Below are 27022 nucleotides of genomic sequence, written 5' to 3'. Positions count from 1 at the left end.
TGGCTTCTGGATGCTGATTTCCTAAACGCTGTGGTATATCAGACCATATACCACGGGTATGAAAAAACATTTATTTGTACATTGGTTACTAGTTTATAATAGCAATAAGGCACCTCTGGTGTTTGTGGTAGATGGCCAATCTACCACAGCTAAAGGCTGTGTCCAGGCACTCCACATTGCGTTGTGCGTATGAACAGCCCTTAGCTGTGGTATATTGGCAATATACCACACCCCCCTAGGCCTTATTGCCAGTGCTTGAACTGAAATAAGTGCTGATACTGATTTTGGGTAATGGTACTGTTTACATTTAGGTGCAGGAGCCCCACAATACATGAGCTAACATTCTATAAGAGGAACAGGAGTTAGAAAATGCAAGGTGCCGGTACTCAGCTTCAGTGACCTGCCCAAGTCAAGCACTGCTTAAATATATGGGTACGATGCAAAACTACTTGTTTACTGTTCTAATTACATTGTTAATTAGGTTATAATAGCAGTAAGGCACTTTGGGGGTTTGTGGTATATGGTTAAAATACTATGGCTAAGGGGCTGTAACCAGGGACTCCGCATTGCGTCATGCGTAAGAACAATAAATCAAATGTATTTATAAAGCCCTTTTTACATCAGCCAATGTCACAAAGTGCTATACAGAGACCCAGTCTAAAACCACAAACTAGAAGCAATGCAGATTAGAAGCATGGTGGCTAGTAAAAACTCCCTAGAAAGGCCAGAACATAGGAAGAAACCTAGAGAGGAACCAGGGTCTGAGGGGTGGCCAGTCCTCTTCTGTCTGTATTGGCCATATACCACACACACTCGGGCCTTATTGCTTAAATACTGTATATTCCTTTCTGCATGTAGCCAGATAGCTTTTCTATCTTTGACTACATTTCCCATGATAACCAGACCCGTGACAGGAAATCAGTTTCTGAACCAATGGAAAGCATTTAGTCAAAACGGCGCTAAAACACGTTAACAGACTTGACTCTTTGCCTTTGGTTGCTGAATTTATTTATTTTTGTCAATTAGCTATAGCTAGGTAGACAACGTTTTATTTTATAGACCACGACAATAATACATCCACAGACTGCACAAGTGGTGTTTCGCGAAATAACAAGACTAGCCAGTTATTATGAATGCTAATGTTGAGACGCTAGCCTAGCTGATAATGTCCAGTCTTCCTCAAAATAATTTGAAGGAACAACTCGAGAGACATAGCAATGCTGCTCAGAGAAAACTGTCGTTGTCTAAACCAAAACCAGGGTAAGTATCTTGTTTGTCCAGCTGGAGTCGTATGACGTTAGCTAGCTATCTACCTGTTAGCTCTGGTCCTGGGAGATCCGGGCGGCCTTCTTCAACGCTCTGTTGGACCGATTTGGTTCTGTGACCGGCTTCATTCGTTACTCACAAAAAATGATGTATGTATGTTATAATGCTGATGGACTATCCTATTTATGCGCAAGCTGTCGTTTTTTATTTTAGTTTTATTTCACCTTTATTTAACCAGGTAAGCTAGTTGAGAACAAGTTCTCATTTGCAACTGCGACCTGGCCAAGATAAAGCATAGCAGTTCGACACATACAACAACACAGAGTTAGTTACACATGGAATGAACAAAACATACAGTCAATAATATAGTAGAAAAAAAGAAAACAAAGTCTATATACAGTTAGTGCAAATTAGGTCAAATAAGGGAGTTAAGGCAATACATAGGCCATGGTGGTGAAGTAATTACAATATGGCAATTAAACACTGGAATGGTGGATGTGCAAGTAGAGATACTGTGGTGCAAAAGGAGCAAAATAAATAAATACAGTATGGGGATGAGGTAGATAGATGGGCTATGAACAGGTGCAGTGATCTGTGAGCTGCTCTGACAGCTGGTTCTTAAAGCTAGTGAGGGAGATGGGAATCTCCAGCTTCAGTGATTTTTGCAGTTCATTCCAGTCAGTGGCAGCAGAGAACTGGAAGGAAAGGTGACCAAAGGAGGAATTGGCTTTGGGGGTGACCAGTGAGATATACCTGCTGGAGCGTGTCCTACGAGTGGGTGCTGCTATGGTGACCAGCTGAGATAGGGTGGGGCTTTACCTAGCAGAGACTTGTAGATAACCTGTAGCCAGTGGGTTTGGCGACAAGTATGAAGCGAGTGCCAGCCAACGAGAGAGTACAGGTCGCAGTGGTGAGTAGTGTATGGGGCTTTGGTGGCAAAACGGATGGCACTGTGATAGACTACATCCAGTTTGCTGAGTAGAGTGTTGGAGGCTATTTTATAGATGACATTACCCAAGTCAAGGATTGGTAGGATGGTCAGTTTTACGAGGGTATGTTTGGCAGAATGAGTGAAGAAGGCTTTGTTGCGAAATAGGAAGCCGATTCTAGATAAAATTGTTGATTGGAGATGCTTAATGTGAGTCTGGAAGGAGAGTTTACAGTCTAGCCAGACACCTAGGTATTTGTAGTTATCCACGTATTCTAAGTCAGAGCTGTCCAGAGTAGTGATGCTGGATGGGCGGGCAGGTGCGGGCAATGATCGGTTGAATAGCATGCATTTAGTTTTATTTGCGTTTAAGAGCATTTGGAGGCCTCGGAAGGAGAGTTGTATGGAATTGAAGCTCGTCTGGAGGTTAGTTAACAAAGTGTCCAAAGAAGGGCCAGAAGAGTACAGAATGGTGTCGTCTGCGTAGAGGTGGATCAGAGAATCACCAGCAGCAAGAGCGATATCATTTTTGTATACAGAGAAGAGAGTCGGCCTGAGAATTGAACCCTGTGGCACCCCCATAGAGACTGCCAGAGGCCCTCGATTTGACACACTGAACTCTCAGAGAAGTAGTTGGTGAACCAGGCGAGGCAATCATTTGAGAAACCAAGGCTGTTGAGTCTGCCAATAAGAATGTGGTGATTGACAGAGTCGAAAGCCTTGGCCAGGTCGATGAATACAGCTGCACAGTAATGTCTTTTATCGATGGCGGTTATGATATTGTTAAGGACCTTGAGCGTGGCTGAGGTGCATCCATGACCAGCTCGGAAACCAGATTGCATAGCGGAGAAGGTACGATGTGATTCAAAATGGTCCGTAATCTGTTTTTTAACTTGGCTTTCGAAGACCTTAGAGATGCAGGGTAGGGTAGATATAAGTCTGTAGCAGTTTGGGTCAAGAGTGTCTCCCCCTTTGAAGATGGGGATGACCGCGGCAGCTTTCCTATCTTTGGGAATCTCAGATGATACGAAAGAGAGGTTGAACAGGCTAGTAGTAGGGGTTGAAACAATTTTGACAGATCATTTTAGATAGAGGGTCCAGATTGTCTAGCCCGGCTGATTTGTAGGGGTCCAGATTTTGCAGCACTTTCAGAACATCAGCTATCTGGATATGGTTGTAGGAGAAATGGTGGAGGGTGCTGGGCAGTTGACCGGGGTAGGGGTAGCCATGTGGAAAGCATGGCCAACCGTTGAAAAATGCTTATTGAAATTTTCAATTATAGTGGATTTGTCGGTTGCAACAGTGTTTCCTAGCCTCAGAGCAGTGGGTAGCTGGGAGGAGGTGCTCTTATTCTCCATGGACTTTACAGTGTCCCAGAACTTTTTTGAGTTTGTACTGCAGGATGCAAATTTCTGTTTAAAAAAAGCTAGCCTTCGCTTTCCTAACTGCCTGTGTATATTGGTTCCTTACTTCCCTGAGAAGTTGCATATCACGGGGGTTATTCGATGCTAATGCAGAACGAAACAGGATGTTTTTGTGCTGGTCAAGGGCAGACCGGTCTGGAGTGAACCAAGGGCTATATCAATTCCTGGTTCTACATTTTTTGAATGGGGCATTCCTATATTAAGATGGTGAGGAAGGCACTTTTAAAGAATAACCAGGCATACTCTACTGTCGGTATGAGGTCAATGTCATTCCAGGATACCCCGGCCAGGTCGATTAGAAAGGCCTGCTCGCAGAAGTGTTTTAGGGAGATTTTGACAGTGATGAGGGGTGGTCGTTTGCTCGCCGCCCCAATACGGATGCAGGCAATGAGGCAGTGATCGCTGAGATCTTGGTTGAAAACAGCAGAGGTGTATTTGGAGAGTGAGTTAGTTAGGATGATATCTATGAGGGTGCCTGTGTTCACGGATTTGGGGTTATATCTGGTAGGTTCATTGATAAGTTGTGTGAGATTGAGGGCATCAAGCTTAGATTGTAGGATGGCCGGGGTGTTAAGCATGTCCCAGTTTAGGTCACCTAGCATCACAAGCTCAGGAGATAGATGGGGGGCAATCAAATCACATATGGTGTCGAGGGCACAGCTGAGGGCAGAGGGTGGTCTGTAGCAAGCGGCAACGGTGAGAGACTTGTTCCTGGAAAGGTTCATTTTTAGAAGTAGAAACTCAAATGGTTTGGGTACAGACCTGGATAGTAAGACAGAGCTCTGCAGGTTATCTTTGCAGCAAATTGCAACACCGCCCCCTTTTGGCAGTTCTATCTTGTCGGAAAATGTTATAGTGAGGAATGGACATTTCAAGGTTTTTGGTGGTCTTCCTAAGCCATGATTCCGACACGGCTAGGACATCCGGATTGGTGGAGTGTGCTAGGGCAGTGAATAAAACAAACTTAGGGAGTTTCTAATGTTAACATGCATGAAACCAAGGCTTTTACGGTTGCAGAAGTCAACAAATGAGAGAGCCTGGGGGATGGGAGTGGAGGTTGACACTGCAGGGCCTGGATTAACCTCTACATCACCAGAGGAACAGGAGGAGTAGGATAAGGGTACGGCTAAAGGCTAACAGATCTGGACGCCTAGTATGTTCAGAACAGAGAGTAAAAGGAGCAGATTTCTGGGCACGGTAGAATATATTCAAGGCATGTACAGACATGTGAATACAGTGGGGGTAAACCTGTGCATATAGTGATAATGAAAGATATTTTATCTCTAGAAATAGCATTTAAACCAGGTGATGTCACTGCGTGTGTGGGAGGTGGAACTAAATTGTTAGCCGAGGCGTGTTGAGCAGTGCTAGAGGCTCTACAGTGAAATAAAACAATAGTTACTAACCAGAACAGCAATCGACATGGCATGGTGACGTTAGGGAAAGGCATGCGTAGCCGGGTGATCATACAAGTCCAGTGCGTGGCTTCAGGCAGCTAGCGGCACGGGGCTAGCAGGCTAACAGAAAGGCCTTAGAGGGATGATGCGACGGAGGAAAGTCTGTTGTGGCCTCCGTGCAGTTACATCTGCGGACGGATCAGCAGGGCTCCGTGTGGTAAACCAGGCCAATTGGCAAAATATGTATAGTGGCTGAAGAAATATGTCCGAAGGGCCTCTTAAGCCAATGTGCTTTAGATAGCTAGCAGGCCGCAGATTAGCGGCTGTGCGTTCAGGGGTCGTTAGCTTCTATAATTCCAGGTGGGGAATTTTTTTATCAAAAAAAAAAAAAAAAAAAAGCTGGTAAATTTAAAATGTTTTAGTAACGTCGTTGTGTGGTAGACTGGATACTCTGTCTGTTCCTTCCTAACCCTCGTTTGCAGCGGCTGTTGCTAACTCAACGGCTAGGAGGTATCACTTCTGTAGTGAATAAGAGTTCAACGTTCATACCATTCGCAACCAAAGCTCACGCTGATGTTGGCTTCGTTCTATAGTTATTATCTGAACCATTCTGACATCGGACCGTCGTCCTCGGAACAGGAGGTTATATTGTCGTCAAGGCTTTATATAGGAAGGGAGAGGAGGGCGTGTTTGAAAAGTTGTATAGCCCATGTCCCTTCACAGGGGCGGGCCACTGATTGAGCATAGCCCTAACTTATGAAACCCCAGATCTCACATTTTAGAAGCTAAAATCACATTTCATCCCATCACAAATTATTTCATATTCAAACATTTAAATTGAACAACAATTCCATGTGAATCCGATAACTCTGTGTAGACTTTCCACTGTAGAGTTTGTACTGTAGAGAATGTCTCAGATGACAACCGAACTGACATCATATTCATAAATTGGTCGCATTACCAGAATATACACTGCTCAAAAAAATAAAGGGAACACTAAAATAACACATCCTAGATCTGAATGAATGAAATATTCTTATTAAATACTTTTTTCTTTACATAGTTGAATGTGCTGACAACAAAATCTCACAAATTATCAATGGAAATCAAATTTATCAACCCATGGAGGTCTGGATTTGGAGTCACACTCAAAATTAAAGTGGAAAACCACACTACAGGCTGATCCAACTTTGATGTAATGTCCTTAAAACAAGTCAAAATGAGGCTCAGTATTGTGTGTGGCCTCCACGTGCCTGTATGACCTCCCTACAACGCCTGGGCATGCTCCTGATGAGGTGGTGGATGGTCTCCTGAGGGATCTCCTCCCAGACCTGGACTAAAGCATCCGCCAACTCCTGGACAGTCTGTGATGCAACGTGGCGTTGGTGGATGGAGCGAGACATGATGTCCCAGATGTGCTCAATTGGATTCAGGTCTGGGGAACGGGCGGGCCAGTCCATAGCATCAATGCCTTCCTCTTGCAGGAACTGCTGACACACTCCAGCCACATGAGGTCTAGCATTGTCTTGCATTAGGAGGAACCCAGGGCCAACCGCACCGGCATATGTTCTCACAAGGGGTCTGAGGATCTCATCTCGGTACCTAATGGCAGTCAGGCTACCTCTGGCGAGCACATGGAGGGCTGTGCGGCCCCCCAAAGAAATGCCACCCCACACCATGACTGACCCACCGCCAAACCAGTCATGCTGGAGGATGTTGCAGGCAGCAGAACGTTCTCCACGGCGTCTCCAGACTGTCACGTCTGTCACATGTGCTCAGTGTGAACCTGCTTTCATCTGTGAAGAGCACAGGGCGCCAGTGGCCAATTTGCCAATCTTGGGTGTTCTCTGGCAAATGCCAAATGTCCTGCACGGTGTTGGGCTGTAAGCACAACCCCCACCTGTGGACGTCGGGCCCTCATACCACCCTCATGGAGTCTGTTTCTGACCGTTTGAGCAGACACATGCACATTTGTGGCCTGCTGGAGGTCATTTTGCAGGGCTCTGGAAGTGCTCCTCCTGCTCCTCCTTGCACAAAGGCGGAGGTAGCCGTCCTTCTGCTGGGTTGTTGTCCTCCTACGGCCTCCTCCACGTCTCCTGATGTACTGGCCTGTCTCCTGGTAGCGCCTCCATGCTCTGGACACTACGCTGACAGACACAGCAAACCTTCTTGCCACAGCTCGCATTGATGTGCCATCCTGGATGAGCTGCACTACCTGAGCCACTTGTGTGGGTTGTAGTCTCCGTCTCATGCTACCACTATAGTGAAAGCACCGCCAGCATTCAAAAGTGACCAAAACATCAGCCAGGAAGCATAGGAACTGAGAAGTGGTCTGTGGTCCCCACCTACAGAACCACTCCTTTATTGGGGGTGTCTTGCTAATTGCCTATAATTTCCACCTGTTGTCTATTCCATTTGCACAACAGCATGTGAAATTTAATGTCAATCAGTGTTGCTTCCTAAGTGGACAGTTTGATTTCACAGAAGTGTGATTGACTTGGAGTTACATTATGTTGTTTAAGTGTTCCCTTTATTTTTTTGAGCAGTGTAGTTCATTTCCCCCCACCTTCTGATGTTCCCAGAATCTCTATGTTAACCAAGAGTTTTGCAAATGTAACATCAGTAGGGTAAAGAGAGGAAAAAGGGTGAAAGAGGTATTTATGACTGTCATAAACCTACCCCCAGGCCAATGTCATGACACTACCAACCTTATTATAGTGCCAAAATTAAACATTTGTTCACAAAAAATATTGTTCTCGCATATTAGTGTTATTTAACACTGTAAATTAAAGGAATGAGATGTTTGGTGTGGAGTTTTCCTTTAATATTGTTTGTTTTTGTTGTATTATTGATTTTTGTATTGTTGATATGTTATGGTAGATTAGTGTGTAATAACGTGTTATGTACTGTTTGATTTTATGTATCTGCGTAATCGTGATTGGACCCCAGGAATAGTAGCTGCTGCCTTGGCATAAAATACAAAAGAAAAATTGGACCAGAGCTAGCTAGAAGTCGGTAGCCAGCAGAAATCTATGCACAATATAGTGACTAAAGTAGGTAGCTTTCCAGATAATGATTTTCTGGATAAGAGCGTCTGCTAAATTACTAAAATGTAAGAATTTTGTGGACATTGGAGCTACAAGTTTTCCTTGTAAAAAGTTAGCTATAATGACTTCACTTTTCTTTGCAGGACATTTTGTTTCAAAAAGAAGTCCACATCAGGTATCACCAAGGTGGAAGTTCACACTAAGGTAAACAGCTCAAATGGTTTAACAAACAGGAGTGTCAATGTTCCTCATGATAATGCAGTAATTAAACCTCCTTTGACGTTTTCAACCAAGCCCGAAAGACCTCTCGCCAAAATCAACTTCTCCTCAGTCAATCCCAAAAGCAAGTATGAAGCCATCAGTCCCTTTTCGGGGAGGAAACCCATCCCAGCTGTGTCTGCTGCAAAGATTTCCCCTGCTTTGACCAAATCTGATAGCTTGATCACAGGTAGCAATGGCAGCAAACCCACAGGACTTGATAGCTCTTTTGGTATTCCCCTGGACGGATGGGATGATTTTGATGACTTTGAAACCCCTGCCAAGGGCAAAAGTACTCTACCAAGCCCAGGGATCTCAGGTAGGAGTGCCAAGGTGACACCTGTTTCCAGTGTTGAACAATTGGATACTAACACACACAGATCAGACAAATATGTCCCTCTACGAGCGCTGAATACAAAGACCAACAGCCGTCACAGAAATAAGTGTAGTCTTGATGGGACAGAACAATGTACTCTCACAATGGAGGACTCACAAGATGCTTCGGAGTCTGCCAGTACTGCTCCAAGTGACAATCCCATCCAGGATCCAGCAGAGTGGGAGCACTGGGAGGTGGAGGATTCTCCCATTAAAATGGTTAGAAGACGACCTTCTGCTTCTCAAGCCAAGTCTGTGCTGAGTGACAGTGAAGATGAGAACATCACTGCACCCGGTCCAGTTGAAAAGATAGGTGAGTAGTACTCTTAAAATATAGCCTTGCTCAGGTCCAATTATCAGTGTCTCAGGTCCAAGTATTTTCCCTTTACACATTTATTGTAAGCTGGAGGTCACCTACTTAAAGGAAAACTACATCCCAAAACTGTTTCATGAGTGTATTGTTGATTTAGTCCCACAATGTTTTGCATATCAGCAATCACGTTTTCAAGATGTATAGCTTTCAACATACAGAAATTAGAGGTCGACCGATTAATCGGATTGGCCGAATAATGCCGATTTCAGGTTTCATATCAATCGGAAATTGGTATTTTTGGACACCGATTTTGCCGATTTTTATTTATTATTATTATTATTATTATTATATTTTTTTTTTACGATTATTTCATTTTTTTACACCTTTTTTAATCTTTATTTAACTAGGCAAGTCAGTTAAGAACACATTATTTTTTTCAATGACGGCCTAGGAACGGTGGGTTAACTGCCTTGTTCAGGGGCAGAACGACAGATTTTCACCTTGTTAGCTCGGGGGATTCAATCTTAGTCAACTAGCCCAACGCAATAACGACCTGCCTCTCGTTGCACTCCACAAGGAGACTGCCTGTTACGCAAATGCAGTAAGCCAAGGTAAGTTGCTAGCTAGCATTAAACTTATAAAAAACAATAAATCATAATCACTAGTTAACTACACGTGGTTGATGATATTATCTAGCGTGTCCTGCGTTGCATATAATCTGACTGAGCATACAAGTATCTAAGTATCTGACTGAGCGGTGGAAGGCAGAAGCAGGCGCGTAAACATTCATTCAAACATTGCTTTCGGGTGTTTTGCCATGAGCTCTTCGTTGTACATCAATCATTGCGCTGTTTATGACTTCAAGCCTATCAACTCCCGAGATGAGGCTGGTGTAACCGAAGTGAAATGGCTAGCTAGTTAGTGCGCGCTAATAGCATTTCAAACGTCACTCACTCTGAGGCTGTGGTTGTTTCCCTTGCTCTGCATGGGTAACACTGCTTCAAGGGTTGTCGTTGTGTTCCTGGTTCAAGCCCAGGGAGGAGCGAGGAGAGGGACGGAAGCTATACTGTTACACTGGCAATACTAAAGTGCCTATAAGCAATCCAATAGTCAAAGGTTAATGAAATACAAATGGTATAGAGGGAAATAGTCCTATAATTCCAATAATAACTACAACCTAAAACGTCTTACCTGGGAATATTGAAGACTCATGTTAAAAGGAACCACCAGCTTTCATATGTTTTCATGTTCTGAGCAAGGAACTTAAACGTTAGCTTTCTTACATATCATGCACTTTTACTTTCTTCTCCAACACTTTGTTTTTGCATTATTTAAACCATACAGCTGGTATGATGCATTTTGCATCATTTGGTTCTGCGTTTTGTGTCATATCGGCTGTATCTTGAAAACATGCAAAACATTTTGGGACTATATTAACAATGGTCGAATAAAACATATACCAAAATATAGTTTTAGGGTGGAGTTTTATTTTAAGGATGAACATCTTGGCAGGGTGTTGATAAATAATTATGTCCGCATTGAAACGACATCAACTCATCTCCCAAAATGTTTCCGCAGATCATCAAAGTAAATGGAATGAGACAGATGTCATAGACCTTGATGACAAGTCCGAGCTAGGTGGAGACCTAGATTTCATCCCCCCTTCCCCAAGTCCAGAGGATTTCAGTCATTCTACTTCTACAAAGGAAACAAGGTAAGTTTCTGCTGTTCATGTGTACATTCATCTGTTGCATTTTAGTCTGATTATGTTTTACATTTTACATAGATGTATGACTTGAGAACTGATGGTGTGAATGCAATTGTCTTTATATGTTGTACAGCAAGCTATATAGTGTCTTCAGAAAGTATTCATACCCCTTGACTTATTCCACATTTTATTGTTACAGCCTGAATTCAAAATGGATGAAATAGATTTTTCTTCTCATCGATCTACACACAATTCCCAATAATGGTAATCAGGGAGGCAAACTAGTCACCTTTCAGGGGAAATTCGCAGTTTTGAATCCAAAATAGGTGACCTACGTGAGTCGTGTAAATCCGATTAGAAAAGTTTTCGGGGAGGGACTTTGGATGACTACTGGTTGTATGCGAATGAGTGATGCGCATTTGGAGCAATACTGGCTGTGTCCAAGGCACTGCCAATCGTTCACATAACAACAGAATGCAGCACATGGCTGAAGAGAGAAGAGACATCCGATGTGCTACTTACAGCATCAGCGCCCGTGTGTACTGGAAAGACAGCGGAAGAGTGGAAAGGCAGTTTGTATCCATAGGTTTGCCAGTTAACTTACAGCAGCGCGTCCCCTAAACGATAGTGAAGAGGTAGGTGAGAAGCCTGACCATGGAGACGGGGGTGAGAAGGTGATGAAGCGTACTTCATAAAAACAACTGGCATTTGGAAAGTTTTTGGTGAGGGAGGAAGTGTGGTTGAACAAGTACTGTTAGCATTGTTAATTTGATCCAGCTAGCAAGATACTTATTTGTTAGCTAGCCAGAGAAATGTTGACCAACATTAGCCAACTTATCTGAACAAATAATTGAGGCTATGGTGTGAAAATTAGCTGGCTAATAAAGTCAGACAGCTAACGTTAGCAAGCTAACGTTACAACATCAGATGAGCTAACGTGGTAACCTGGTAACGTTATAGAACTCCTTGCCGTTCCTCAAGATATATTATGTGTTAGTTGCTTACTGGACCCTGGCGATCTGTGAAATGTTAACTAGCTAATGAACTAACTGCTATCTGTGAACTCATGTGTTCCCTCTACAGTATGTGATTATACAGTCGTGGCCAAAGGTTTTGAGAATGACACACATTAATTTCCACAACATTTGCTGCTTCAGTGTCTTTAGATATTTTTGTCAGATGTTACTATGGAATACTGAAGTATAATTACAAGCATTTCATAAGTGTCCAAGGCTTTTATTGACAATTACATGAAGTTGATGCAAAGAGTCAATATTTGCAGTGTTGACCCTTCTTTTTCAAGGCCTCTGAAATCCGCCCTGGCATGCTGTCAATTAACTTCTGGGCCACATCCTGACTGATGGCAGCCCATTCTTGCATAATAAATGCTTGGAGTTTGTCAGAATTTGTGGCTTTTTGTTTGTCCACCTGCCTCTTGAGGATTGACCACAAGTTCCCAATGGGATTAAGGTCTGGGGAGTTTCCTGGCAATGTTCCCCGAGCCACTTAGTTATCACTATTGCCTTATGGCAAGGTGCTCCATCATGCTGGAAAAGGCATTGTTCGTCACCAAACTATTCCTGAATGGTTGGGAGAAGTTGCTCTCGGAGGATGTGTTGGTACCATTCTTTATTCATTGCTGTGTTCTTAGGTAAAATTGAGTGAGCCCACTCCCTTGGCTGAGAAGCAACCCCACACATAAATGGTCTCTGGATGCTTTACTGTTGGCTTGACACAGGACTGCGCTCACCTTGTCTTCTCCGGACAAGCTTTTTCCGAATGCCCCAAACAATCGCAAAGGGGATTCATCAGAGAAAATGACTTTACCCCAGTCCTCAGCAGTCCAATCCCTGTAACTTTTGCAGAATATCAGTCTGTCCCTGATGTTTTTCCCGGAGAGAAGTGGCTTCTTTGCTGCCCTTCTTGACACCAGGCCATCCTCCAAAAGTCTTCGCCCCGCTGTGCATGCAGATGAACTCACACCTGCCTTCTGCCATTCCTGAGCAGGCTCTGTACTGGTGGTGCCCCGATCCCGCAGCTCAATCAACTTTACAAGACGGTCCTGGTGCTTACTGGACTTTCTTGGGCGCCCTGAAGCCTTCTGCACAACAATTGAACCGCTCTCCTTGAAGTTGTTATGATCCGATAAATGGTTGATTTAGGTGCAATCTTACTGGCAGCAATATCCTTGCCTGTGAACCCCTTTTTGTGCAAAACAATGGTGACTGCACGTCTTTCCTTGCAGGAAACTATGGTTGACAGGGGAAGAACAATGATTCCAAGCACCACCCTCCTTTTGAAGCTTCCAGTCTGTTATTCGAACTCAATCACCATGACAGAGATCTCCAGCCATGTCCTCGTCAACACTCACCTGTGTTAAAGAGAGAATCACTGACATGTCAGCTGGTCCTTTTGTGGCAGGGCTGAAATGCATTGGACATGTTTTTTGTGATTCAGTTCATTTGCATGGCAAAGAGGGACTTTGCAATTCATCTGATCACTTCATAACATTTTGGAGTATATGCAAATTGCCATCATACAAACTGAGGCAGCAGACTTTGGGGGTCACAAGCATTCTATTATAAAGGCTGTCATGGCTAACTGCAATATTCAGGCATTTTCTCAAGACTTGTGTGTCATTTGCAGTAAAGTCTATGCAACAAATAACATTGGATTGCTTTCTTTAAATTTTTTAGCTGTGAGTTAGGTTCACATTAGCCACTCTTTTTTTTTTACACAGACTGATCATATTCTTTGTTGTTTAAATAGTTAACCCTTGTGTAGTCTTAACATTCTGTATACTCCCCTTGTCCTAAGGGTCAAAAATGACCCGCCTTCTCTAAACCCCTAAAATAAAGCAGCTTAATTTAATTTTAAACCCCAAATCTATTTTGCATGAAGAAGCAACCTATCATTCATCACAAACTTTGTGAATATCAGGGTTTTCCCTCTTCACAATGCAGAAAGACTACATTTAATCAGTGGACACCACTCATTTCTATTATAACACACCTGTCATAATTGTTTTCTTTACTAAAGTAGAGGATTATTATTGTTTGAGGTACTGCATAGGTCTAAACACATCTTTTAGAAAGAGATAGCACTTGTGTAGCAGAAATGTGCAGAAATAAGTTTTGAATGCATTTTATTGATGGGAAACAATAACTCTTGAATGTTTTTGGCAACAAAGTGATATTTTCTTATACAGTACAATGAGGAATTCAACTACAAAATACTAGTCTTCTCCCATTTTTTTTAAACCATTGCCCCCACCCACAAGGTGTATAAACAACAACAATAAAATAAGATAATAGATACAAAACAAAAACATGAAGAACATAAATAAAATCAATCAACTCTAATTAGCACATGTAGGACAGTATGCAAGTGTGTGTGCATGGACTTTACATATGTATTTCTCACATGTGCAGGAAATAGTATTTATTTTACAGTCCTTCTTTGGGTGGCAGAATTTTGCTGCAGCCTCAGGTGGATCAGGACAAGATTCAGCCCCACAGAGGCTGCTGTGCGGGGGAGGTGCTCCCTTCTTTGAATGTGTGGGGTTACAAGTGCCTTTCCCAGCTGCTCCAGGAACACCCTCCTCTTGTTCCGCTTATCAGACATCCAGGTAAGGTTGAACTTGTTCCATATCACGAAGGCATTGTATGAGGACACATCACTGGTGTTATGGAAGATGACCAGGGGCCAGCGGGCAGTCATCCTGCAGCTGTAAGTTCCAATCATCTTGTCCAGGTTGTCCACGCCTCCTTTGTTGTGGTTGTAGTCCAGGATGATGTCTGGCTTCCTGTCCTCACGATCACTGATCTAAGCTGTTTATGCAGTGTGCTCAGGAGGACCATACTTGTTCCTCTTTGGGAGGTAAGAAACTGGAGTGGTGGTGAAGGCAAACTTTGGTGAGAAGACCTCTCTCCTCCTTGTTGCGAGGCATGCAGGGGGGAGATCAGGTTTGTTCTTTCTAACTGCCAACCATGGTGATCTTCTTCATTACTTGCTGGCTGAGTTAAATCAGTAGCATATTCTCAATTTCTTATCATGTGTGTGTTTATGGTGAGTAAATTATTTTAGAACTACCGGGTCAAAAATGACCCTAAGACAATCTTTGTACCCTGGTGGTGTACAGCTTTCATGGAAATATGAACAAAGACAATGTTTTACTTTTTCTAATGTTGGGGTCACTCTAAGAAACGTCATCTCATTTCAAGTTGGAAAAAAAGATCACTTGGGGGTTTTCTCTGCTGTTAAACATAGTGGCGGGTCATTTTTGACACTTAAAACAACACAAGGGTTAACCTGCATTTCCCCCTAGCAGGGATTTTTTTGCATGTTGTAGTGCTCAAAAAAAGTGTCACCTTTTTGGGCCCTCACCAATTTGCATCCCTGGGAAATGTGAAAACATGTTTTATACATTTTTGTAAATGTATTGAACATGAAATACAGTTCTCATTTACATAAGTATTCACACCCCTGAGTCAATACTTTGTAGAAGCACCTTTGGCGGCGATTTTAGCTTGGAGTCGTCTTGGAAATGTCTATCAGCTTTGCACATCTGGATTTGGAGATCTTCTCCCATTCTTCCTTGCATATTTTCTCAAGCGCTGTTAAGTTTGATGGGGAGTGGCGGTGAACAGCAATCTTCAAATCTTTCCACAGATGTTCAGTGGGATTCAAGTCTTGGCTTTGGCTGTGCCACTCAAGAACCTTCATATCCTTGTTCTTAAGCCATTCCAGCATTGGTTTGGCTGTATGCTTGGGGTCATTGTCCTGTTTGAATGTAAATCTTCGCCTGAGTCTGGGTACTTCCATATTTAATTTCCCAATGATGGAGACCACTGTCTTCTTGGAAACTTTCACCACTTTAGAAATAGTTTTATACCCTTCCTCAGATATATGCCTCATCGTAATTCTGTCTTGGAGATCTACGGACAGTTCCTTGGACTTCATGGTATAGTTTCTGCTCTGTGATACTGTGGGACCTTATATAGACAGATGTTTCTTTCTAAATAATGTCCAAACAATTGAATTGGCCACAGGTGGACTCCAATCAAGTTGTAGTGACATCAAGGATGATCAATGGTAATTGGATGCAACTGAGCTCAATTTGGAGTCATAGTAAAGGGGTGTGAATACTTATGTAAATAGATTTCTGTATTTCATTTTTATATAAATTAGCAAACATTTCTGACAATATGTTTTCACTTTGTCATAGGGTATTGTGTGTAGATGATGGGTGAGAAAATAAAATCAATTTTGAATTCAGGCTGTAACACAGCAAAATGTGGAATAAGTCGAAGGGTATGAATACTTTCTGAAGGCACTGTCTCTACTTGGTAAGCGTTGTTTATGATCACAACAGATTGAAGTCAGCTGGCTCTGCAGTCCGTAAAGACATCAGTCCTGAATCAACAAGAGGGTCAGTGTCGAGCCTGCAAAGAATGTCTGATGGTCCTCTGAAAGAAAGAAAAGGTGAATAACATGGGTTATGTTTAAGCCAGATGTTTTGGTATGTTTTTATAATTCCAGTGAACATTGCATATAATTCTCTTGTATTGAGTCCTTGTTTTATTTGTCCCTTTAGTCACCAATCCAAAGTCTGAAGATCAGCTCTTGAGTATCATGGAGTCCATCTGTGCTCTGGTGGATTCCATCCCTGATCATGAACTATTAGGCCTGTCCTGTGGGACAGAGCTCTTACTGCAGCGGGCTCATAGGTAATTCATTTAATCTGAGCTATTTTATATGGGACAACTACTGTAGATTAATTTTCAGCTGTACTACTGTGACATCTATTAATCTGTTAGCCATATCACCCTTTTTACCATCAGGAAAAGGATAATTGCTGCTGGCAGCAGTGACACATCTTTAAGGACACAACAGCCAGACAGCACTGTCTTGGAATCCAGATTCAGTGAAAAGACTACTTTTTCCTTTGCTACTCCAAGTGTCATGTCTTCCACCACTTGCCTGCCCAAGGGTAAAGGAGATTCTTCCATGAAAGCCCTTCCCTTCAGGAGGTCCTCAGTCATATCTGTGGACTACGACAGTAGTGTTTTTGAGGACTCTGACTGTATGATCAATGTTCAGACTCCAGGCATCTCTTGGAGACCCAGCACTCAGGAAAATCCTATTTTCACTAGAGACAAGAAGAAAGCATCCACAACAGGCCAAAGTAATTGTGACTCTCCATCGAATTACAGTATCTTCAAAAAACAAATTGGTGATGTGGCTCAGTCAAATTTCTTCTTCTCACCGAAGAGCCCGGCAGCTGCTGTACAAATGACTGGGGAGAGCAGTACCCAAGCCTCTGTGGCACAAGCCCCAGTAGTTACGGAGCCAGACGATTTCTTCATTGATGACTTTGACATAGATGACTTCAATGATTCAGATATCCCTGATTACTTTGAACCCCCAAGCTCCTCAGCGTCAAGGCAGGACTCCAGTTCTATCTCTAAAGCGGTGCGTGAGGGAGGACCAAGTACATCAACATGGCAGAAGAAACCAGCTACACCAGCTCCTGTGGCCAAGCCTCCTAAAATCACCTCTCCTGGCAAGTACATTCATTATAGGGCAGCCTTGAGATTGGATTATTCCTTCTACTAAACAAAGGTTTTTTTAGTTTTTCTTACTTGGATTACTTGGTCTGTAGCTCAGACAGACTCATGTTTATCTAATAATTTGCAGAGCCCACATACAGAAACCCTGCTCACGATCGCTTCAGAGGCTTCAACTTCCCCCACTGTCCAGAGATGATGAAGATTTTCCACAAGCGCTTTGGTCTCCATCAGTTCCGATTCAATCAGTTGGAAGCCATTAATGCTACGTTGTTAGGTGAAGACACATTTGTCCTGATGCCAACAGGTGAGTGGGGAATCAATGCCAATTGTAATATTGTTGTACACAACAAGTGCCTTTTAATGCATTGATTCAAATAACTCAAACTGACTTTGCAGATATGTAATATTTAGTAGGTATGAACAGAAAATGTTGATTAGATAATGTAATGTGCTGGATGTGTTTTGTTATTTCCTGTTTTTCAGGAGGGGGTAAAAGTCTTTGCTACCAGCTGCCGGCCTGTGTGTGTGCAGGAGTCACTGTGGTCATCTCACCACTGAAATCACTCATTGTAGACCAGGTCCAGAAACTCACTACTCTGGATGTAAGTTTTCTACATACTGCTCACAGTGCGAAGTATGAAATGTACACATTCTTGCCACCCTATGCTTGGAATGTGTTTCTAATATCCTTGCATGTTTTTAGATTCCCGCCACAAGTTTGTCTGGTGAGAAGACTGACAGTGAAGCAGCCAGGATCTACTTGCAGCTGTCCAAGAAGGACCCCATAATTAAATTGCTCTATGCAACTCCTGAAAAGGTGAGAACTAAATCATTTAACCAGTAATGCTGTTATCAACCTCTTCTAATGGGAAATGCTATATTCAGACCTGTTTTTCAATCTGTTTTCCTCCAGGTGTGTGCGAGTGGCAGGATGATCAGTGCCCTTCAGAACCTGTATGAGAGAGGTCTTCTAGCACGCTTTGTCATTGATGAGGCTCACTGCGTCAGTCAGGTAGGTTCCTATATGTGATGCCTTATCTGGTCTAATGTTAGGTGTTAGAGGGAGACGGTGAACCTGATGCCCTGTTGTTTCTCTCAGTGGGGCCATGACTTCCGGCCAGACTATAAGCGGATGCACGAGCTGCGGCAGAAGTTCCCCAAAGTGCCGATCATGGCCCTGACCGCCACTGCCACCCCCCGCGTCCAGAAGGACATCCTCAATCAGTTGCAGATGACCCAGCCTCAGGTGTATGTGCTCTAAGACGTGCCTTACCTGGGAAAAAACACCAGTGCAGTTGTAGTATTGTCGTATGCAAACATACAGCAGCTGTTTGTATGAATGTTCCTCATGGTGTCATTTCTCTTTCAGGTTTACCATGAGCTTCAACAGAAACAACCTCAAATATGCTGTGTTACCCAAGAAACCCAAGAAGGTAGATGAGGACTGCATTGACTGGATCAAGAAGAATTATCCACGTTAGTGTTCTCCCTCACTTGGTCAGAGGTTTTTAAAGCTAGTGGAATTAAGTGTTTTGAGGACTGGGATCATGACTGGTTTTTACTCCTTGTGTGTAGGTGATTCTGGCATTGTGTACTGCCTGTCCCGTAATGACTGTGACAACATGGCTGACAGTCTTCAGAGAGCTGGTATACTAGCGCTAGCCTACCATGCAGGCATCAATGACAAAGACAGAGAATATGTACAGACCAAATGGATCAATCAGGATGGCTGCCAGGTGAGGTGATTTTAACAGATGTTTACACGTTAATGTCACTAACCACCTTCATACTACTTGAGCTATCATTAACCCAGGGTTAATGTTGTATCCCTGTCCTCCAGGTCATGTGTGCCACCATAGCCTTCGGCATGGGCATCGACAAGCCTGATGTGCGCTATGTGATCCACGCCAGTCTCCCCAAGTCAGTAGAGGGCTACTACCAGGAGTCAGGCAGAGCAGGCAGGGACGGAGAGATCTCTCACTGCATCCTCTTCTACTCCTACTCTGACGTCATCCGCATCAAGAGAATCCTCACCAGTACAGATCTGAATTTTGACTATATAGACTTACAACTAATAGTCTGCAATTTTGTATGGGTTATATATCACATCACGTATTGGAACATTTCCATGGAGGTATGGAAAGCTCTATGGATGATGTCTAAAATCCTGTATGTCAAAGTGTGAAAGTGATATTGAGAAAATGTCCACTCTGTTTTGATCACAGTGGACAAAGATGGAAACCACCATACTAAAGCCACTCACTTGAACAATCTGCACAGTATGGTACATTTCTGTGAGAACGTGATGGACTGCCGAAGGATACAGTTGCTGGCTTACTTTGGAGAGCACAAGTTCAACCCAGGCTTCTGCAAGGAACACCCTGATGTCATCTGTGACAACTGTGCCAGACCCAATGTAAGAGTTAACCCTTGATAATAAACCCATAATTACTATTAACCTTTTCCTTGACTCAGCACTTGTTCTATTTCACTGCAGTGTTTTTACAGCTATGTGGTTATAATGTTTCATGTTTGAATTTGAAATGTTTCTATTTAGTCAAACTGGTTGTTGTTTTTCACTTTCAGCAATACAAAGCAAGAAACGTGACTGAAGATGTGAAGAAGATTGTGAGATTTGTCCAGGAGAATTGTGAAAAAGTTGGCTCCAGATACAGCAAATCTGCGAACCAAAACCGACTGACTCTGAACATGTTGGTGGACATCTTCTTGGGTAACCAGTAAATTAGAGCACCACTTAATTGAATGATTAAAAATGACTATGTTTAGTGTTTCTGGGAGAAACTCAACAATGCTTTCTGACAGGTGCTAAAACCGCCCGTGTCCAGTCAGGGATGTTTGCGATAGGAAAGGCTTACTCCAAACACAACGCTGACCGGCTTTTCAAGAAGCTGGTTCTGGATCACCTTCTGGTGGAGGACCTGTACATCACAGCCAACAGCCAGGCAGTGGCCTACATCTCTGCTGGACCCAAAGCGATCAATGTCCTCGGGGGACACATGCAGGTGAGCTTACACACCACACATTATATTGGTCCATAAACTTAGTTCTCATTCGATACGTCAACAACTGTTGTGAACGTGTTCTGTCATTCGTTATTAGCTTCACATATTTAGTTATGTTTGTGAGATCCCTGCAGTAGAAATGGGGACAGTTATTTTTCCTTGTCCTAGGTGGAGTTCTATGAGACCGAGAGTGCCTCTAGCATCAGGAAGCACAAAACTGCTGTGGCCAAGGATGTCTCCAAGAGCGAGGAGATGGTCCAGAAGTGTCTGCAGGAGCTCACTGATCTGTGCAAGAGGCTGGGCAAAGTCTTTGGCATTCACTATTACAACATCTTCTCCACTGCCACCCTGAAGATGATAGCCGGTGAGTGCTGAGAGCATACACCACTATTTAGACTTGTTGTATTTCATTCATGTTCATATTCCTTTCTAGACCAAGCAAGTGTTTACCTAACATTATATTGGTAGACTTCCAATAACCAGCCGTTGTTGTAAAACTGTTTCCTTCTCCCAGAGACGCTGTCGGCCGACCCGGATGTGCTGCTGACGATTGATGGTGTGACGGAGGACAAACTGGAGAAGTATGGAGCAGATGTCATCGCGCTTCTGCAGAAATACTCTGAGTGGAAGCTACCTGGTGAGTGACCATACTGGGGAAAGCATGTCCTACACAACTCGATAATACTGGATTTCATATGTTCATGTTCCTACTCAGCGATATCTGTGCCCTGCTGTGTTGGACCTGTAGTGTAGTTGGTTTGTGTTAATATGTGTCTGTCTGACTGAACCCCTCTGCAGTGGAGGAGCAGTCTGACACAACTGAAGGAAGCTCCACTATGGCATGGATAGACACAAGGAGAGGCCGCGGAGACGACGAGGAGGACTGTTATGAGGACGACGCTGGATCTTCCAGTTATTTCAACAGTAACAACGGCAGAGGAGCGAAAAGGAAAAAGGCTCCCGCCTTCAAGAAATCCAAAAAGAGAAAAGGATATACAAACTCCAACTCTAAAGGGTTAGTGTTATGTGTCAAATGTCAAATCTTATATTCAGTCATATACAGTGACGAGTGAAAGTTTACACACCTGCTTATGAGTACAGTCTTCACATTTTGCTGCCTTAAAATTACATCTAAAAGGATTACATTTTATTAATACAGTACCAGTCAAAAGTTTGGACACCTACTCATTCAAGGCTTTTTCTTTATTTTACTATTTTCTTTATTTTACTATTTTATGTAGAATATAGATGACATCAAAACTATGAAATAACACACATGGAATCATCTAGTAACCAAAAAAGTGTTTAACAAATCAAAATAGATTTTAGATTCTTCAAAGTAGCCACCCTTTGCCTTGACGATAGCGTTGCACACTTTCAGCAGAAGGCTGTGGCAGCCATGCTGGTTAAGTGTGCCTTGAATTCTAAATAAATCAGACAGCGTCACCAGTAAAGCACCATCACACTACTTCCTCCATGCTTCATAGTGGGAACCACACATGCGGAGATCATCCGTTCACCTACTGGTGTTAACTTAAAATGACACAACTAGGTTCCAGTTAAACAACGTTTACTAAACCCTATTTCCACAATACATGGTTGCCATTGCACTCAGGTAATGGCAACCCCCGCGCAGGCATACTAATAAGAGTGATGGCGCCGTGATAGGGATACTTAATACATGTACTTAACAGTTGGAACCACAAATCTCACATTTGGACTCATCAGACCAAAGGACAGATTTCCACCGGTCTGATGTCCATTGCCCGTGTTTCTTGACACAAGCAAGTCTTTTCTTTTATTGGTGCCCTTTTGTGGTGGTTACTTTGCAGCAAAGACCATGAAGGCCTGATTTCACGCAGTCTCCTCCGAACAGTTGATGTTGAGATGTGTCTTTTACTTGAACTCTGAAGCATTTATTTGGCCTGCAATTTCTGAGGCTGGTAACTCCAATGAACTTATCCTCTGCAGCAGAAGTAACTCTGGGTCTTCCTTTCCAGTGGCGGTCCCCATGTGAATGCCAAGAGTGTGCAAAGCTGTCATCAAGGCAAAGGGTGGCTACTAAAATATATGTAGATTTTGTTTTAAACACTTTTTTTGGTTACTACATGGTTCCATGTGTTATTTCAGTTTTAATGTCTTCACTATTATTCTACAATGTAGAAAATAGTAAAAATAAAGAAAACCCTTGAATGAATAGGTGTGTCCAAACTTTGACTGGCACTGTGTGTGTAATAATTTAATATATATATATATATATACACACAGTTGAAGTCGTAAGTTTACATAAACTTAGGTTGGAGTCATTTAAAACTCGTTTTTCAACCACTCCACAAATTTCTTGTTAACAAACTATAGTTTTGGCAAGTCTGTTAGGACATCTACTTTGTAGATGTTCATTTTCCAACAATTGTTTACAGACAGATTATTTCACATATGTCTGAGGCCTTCTGCTCAGGATTCAAACCTGTCACCTATCTTTGTTCTTAAAAACATGTCTTTAACACATGTCTGTAACACAATTGCAGTGAGTCAAGTTTACATACGCTAAGTTGACTGTGCCTTTAGCTTGGAAAATTCCAGAAAATGTCATGGCTTTAGAAGATTCTGATAAGCTAATTGACATAATTTGAGTCAATTGGAGGTGTACCTGTGGATGTATTTCAAGGCCTACCTTCAAACTCAGTGCCTCTTTGCTTGACATCATGAGAAAATCAAAATAAATCAGCCAAGACCTCAGAAAAAACAATGTAGACCTCCACAAGTCTGGTTCATCCTTGGGAGCAATTTCCAAACGCCTGAAGGTACCACGTTCATCTGGACAAACGGTAGTACGCAAGTATGAACACCATGGGACCACGCAGCCGTCATACCGCTCAGGAAGGAGACGCTTTCTGTCCTAGAGATGAACGTACTTTGGTGCGAAAAGTGCAAATCATTCCCAGAACAACAGCAAAGGACCTAGTGACAATGCTGGAGGAAACCGGTACAAAAGTATCTATATCCACAGTAAAACGATTCCTATATCAACATGACCTGAAAGGCTGCTCAGCAAGGAAGCCACTGCTCCAAAACCGTCATAAAAAAAGGCAGACTGCGGTTTGCAACTGCACATGGGGACAGATTGTACTTTTTGGAGAAATGTCCTCTGGTCTGATGAAACAAAAACTGCTTGCCCATAATGACCAGTGTTATGTTTGGAGGAAAAAGGGGGAGGCTTGCAAGCCAAAGAACACCATCCCAACCATGAAGCACGGCTGTGGCAGCATCATGTTGTGGGGGGTGCTTTGCTACAGGAGGGACTGGTGCACTTCACAAAATAGATGGCATCATGAAGGAAAATTACGTGGATATATTGAAGCAACATCTCAAGACATCAGTCAGGAAGTTTAAACTTGGTCGCAAATTGGTCTTCCAAATGGACAATGACCCCAAGCATAGTCAAGGTATTTGAGTGGCCATCACAAAGCCTTGACCTCAATCCTACAGAGAATTTGTAGGCAAAACTGAAAAAGCATGTGCCAGCAAGGAGGCCTACAAACCTGACTCAGTTACACCAGCTCTGTCATGAGGAATGGGCCAAAATTCACCCAACTTATTGTGGGAAGCTTGTGGAAGGCTACCTGACACGTTTGACCCAAGTTAAACAATTTTAAGGCAATGCTACCAAATACTAATTGAGTGTATGTAAACCTCTGACCCACTGGAAATAAAAGCTGAAATGAATCATTCTCTCTACTATAATTCTGACATTTCACATTCTTAAAATAAAGTGGTGATCCTAACTGACCTAAAACAAGGAATTGTTACTAGGATTAAATGTCAGGAATTGTGAAAAACTGAATTTAAATGTGTTTTGCTAAGGTGTATGTAAACTTCCGACTTCAACTGTACATGTGTTTTTTCAAATGAATTCTAGCGATATTCACTGCTCAAAAAAATAAAGGGAACACTAAAATAACACATCCTAGATCTGAATGAATGAAATATTTTTATTAAATACTTTATTTACATACAGTGGGGCAAAAAAGTATTTAGTCAGCCACCAATTGCTTAAGTTCTCCCATTTAAAAAGTAATTTTCATCATATGTACACTTAGTTGAATGTGCTGACAACAAAATCACACAAAAATGATCAATGGAAATCAAATGTATCAACCCATGGAGGTCTGGATTTGGAGTCACACTCAAAATTTAAGTGGTAAACCACACTACAGGCTGATCCAACTTTGATGTAATGTCCTTAAAACAAGTCAAAATGAGGCTCAGTAGTGTGTGTGGCCTCCACGTGCCTGTATGACCTCCCTACAACGCCTGGGCATGCTCCTGATGAGGTGGCGGATGGTCTCCTGAGGGATCTCCTCCCAGACCTGGACTAAAGCATCCGCCAACTCCTGGACAGTCTGTGGTGCAATGGAGCGAGACGGATGGAGCGAGACATGATGTCCCAGATGTGCTCAATTGGATTCAGGTCTGGGGAACGGGCGGGCCAGTCCATAGCATCAATGCCTTCCTCTTGCAGGAACTGCTGACACACTCCAGCCACATGAGGTCTAGCATTGTCTTGCATTAGGGCCAACCGCACCAGCATATGGTCAAGGGGTCTGAGGATCTCATCTCGGTACCTGAGGATCTCATCTCGGTACCTAATGGCAGTCAGACTACCTCTGGCGAACACATGGAGGGCTGTGCGGCCCCCCCAAAGAAATGCCACCCCACACCATGACTGACCCACCACCAAACTGGTCATGCTGGAGGATGTTGCAGGCAGCAGAACGTTCTCTACGGCGTCTCCAGACTGTCACGTCTGTCACATGTGCTCAGTGTGAACCTGCTTTCATCTGTGAAGAGCACAGGGCGCCAGTGGCGAATTTGCCAATCTTGGTGTTCTCTGGCAAATGCCAAACGTCCTGCACGGTGTTGGGCTGTAAGCTCAACCCCCACATGTGGACGTCAGGCCCTCATACCACCCTCATGGAGTCTGTTTCTGACCGTTTGAGCAGAAACATGCACATTTGTGGCCTGCTGGAGGTCATTTTGCAGGGCTCTGGCAGTGCTCCTCCTGCTCCTCCTTGCACAAAGGCGGAGGTACCGGTCCTGGTGCTGGGTTGTTGCCCTCCTACGGCCTCCAACACGTCTCCTGATGTACTGGCCTGTCTCCTGGTAGCGCTTCCATGCTCTGGACACTACGCTGACAGACACAGCAAGCCTTCTTGCCACAGTTCGCATTGATGTGCCATCCTGGATGAGCTGCACTACCTGAGCCACTTGTGTGGGTTGTAGTCTCCGTCTCATGCTACCACTATAGTGAAAGCACCGCCAGCATTCAAAAGTGACCAAAACATCAGCCAGGAAGCATAGGAACTGAGAAGTGGTCTGTGGTCCCCACCTGCAGAACCACTCCTTTATTGGGGGTGTCTTGCTAATTGCCTATAATTTCCACCTGTTATCTATTCCATTTGCACAACAGCATGTGAAATGTATTGTCAATCAGTGTTGCTTACTAAGTGGACAGTTTGATTTCACAGAAGTGTGATTGACTTGGAGTTACATTGTGTTGTTTAAGTGTTCCCTTTATTTTTTTGAGCAGTGTACCTGCAACTGTATATTTTAGTTATTTCATGCCAGACTTTGATTCAGAATACTATCTGGCATCTACATTTACCCGTTTCATTCTCTGCACTCCTGTCTCTTGGTGTAGGAAGTACAGCAACAATGGGTCGTGGACAGGGTCCAACTCCAGAGGTGGATCTAAAGGCCGGGGGTCAGCAGCAGGACGTGCGTCAGCAGCAGGGCGGGGCTCTAGGCCTTCAGCAGCAGGCCCAGTGGGGAGGAGGCCCGGCTTTATGGCCCTCCCCACACCACAAACAAACAGCCGGCCATTCCTCAAACCAGCCTTCTCTGTACTGTAGGAGTATAACTCCTGGCCATACCTGGAGTCTAACAGAGGGATTTTGGAGTAGCAAGGAAACTCCTAGTTAGTAGAGGATTTGAGACTGGGGTTCAATTTGATTCCAATTTACTTGTAAATTATTTACTTGTTTCATTTTAACTGTTGCACGAATGTGTGTTTCTGTACAGCGTCTTCAATAGTCTTAGTTTTTTTTTCACTGGATTATCACTGTTTGTTTGCTTCTTTAGCAGTATTTCTTATCCATTCTGATGTGAAGTTTTCCACTTTTAATAAAGGCTCATAAATTATTCCTAAATGTGATACTGCTTTAAACTGTTTTCTGGAAAAGGTAAACGTGGGAAATTGTGTTGATTTGTTTTGAACCACGCCCTTAATACTGTACTTCCATTTACCCAAAAGCATGGAATGTGTAATGTTCCCTGTAGATGGCACTATATAATCTGAGCTATAGAAAAAAGTGTAATTTGCATTGAACAGCCATAAACCACAAGAAGCCCATTTTTAAATGTTTATTGGCACCAGTTACAAGGGACTATCAGAGAAAAACAATATTGTATACTGTTTTGTACAGAAGGTTTTCTACAGTATAAACATGGGATTCAGAATGGATCTGAACAAGAACTGGATTTGGCACATTTGTATATTCATATTACGTAAATAAACAGCAACCTTCATTGGAGAGAGAAAGATACATAAGACACGGCTACAGACACTTATGCATATACACTTATTTACATGTATATGCACAGCTGTGTGAGTGTTTGCTTGGGAGCTGGCGAAGGGGTGGAAGCATATTA

The 27022-nt window shown here is 43.1% G+C and overlaps 1 protein-coding gene across 4 annotated transcripts; it reads left to right on the top strand.

The window, feature by feature from the left end:
* Nucleotides 1-923: 923 nt before the first annotated feature.
* blm (BLM RecQ like helicase) lies at nt 924-26901 on the top strand. Of its 4 annotated transcripts, XM_021571402.2 has the most exons (22): nt 924-1260; nt 8206-8266; nt 8357-9008; nt 10587-10722; nt 16070-16200; nt 16313-16445; nt 16560-17281; nt 17416-17592; nt 17772-17890; nt 17992-18105; nt 18202-18300; nt 18388-18536; nt 18658-18764; nt 18864-19024; nt 19129-19324; nt 19514-19704; nt 19875-20019; nt 20112-20311; nt 20480-20675; nt 20826-20948; nt 21110-21326; nt 26013-26901. In XM_021571402.2, the coding sequence occupies exons 1-22, from the start codon at nt 1166-1168 to the stop codon at nt 26221-26223; spliced, it is 4335 nt and encodes a 1444-aa protein (XP_021427077.2). In that variant the 5' UTR covers nt 924-1165; the 3' UTR covers nt 26224-26901. The 4 variants fall into 4 exon arrangements, with proteins under 4 accessions (XP_021427077.2, XP_021427072.2, XP_021427063.2 ...); XM_021571397.2 differs by having other exon boundaries at nt 926-1260; nt 8206-9008; nt 16091-16200; XM_021571388.2 differs by having other exon boundaries at nt 926-1260; nt 8206-9008.
* The last annotated feature ends 121 nt before the right edge of the window (nt 26902-27022 follow it).

The sequence above is a fragment of the Oncorhynchus mykiss genome, chromosome 2 (genome assembly GCF_013265735.2).
Source record: "Oncorhynchus mykiss isolate Arlee chromosome 2, USDA_OmykA_1.1, whole genome shotgun sequence".
Classification (NCBI taxonomy): domain Eukaryota; kingdom Metazoa; phylum Chordata; class Actinopteri; order Salmoniformes; family Salmonidae; genus Oncorhynchus; species Oncorhynchus mykiss.
The sequence above is the reverse complement of the archived record's forward strand: the minus strand, read 5'-3'. Positions and strand labels throughout refer to the sequence as shown.

Excerpts from the sequence above, each read along its gene's own strand:
- blm (XM_021571388.2), top strand. The coding sequence starts at position 1,166 with ATGTCCAGTCTTCCTCAAAATAATTTGAAGGAACAACTCGAGAGACAT. Across the intron at positions 17,282-17,415 it reads TCCTAAAATCACCTCTCCTG|AGCCCACATACAGAAACCCT; the intron begins GCAAGTACATTC and ends AATAATTTGCAG. Across the intron at positions 17,593-17,771 it reads ATTTGTCCTGATGCCAACAG|GAGGGGGTAAAAGTCTTTGC; the intron begins GTGAGTGGGGAA and ends CCTGTTTTTCAG.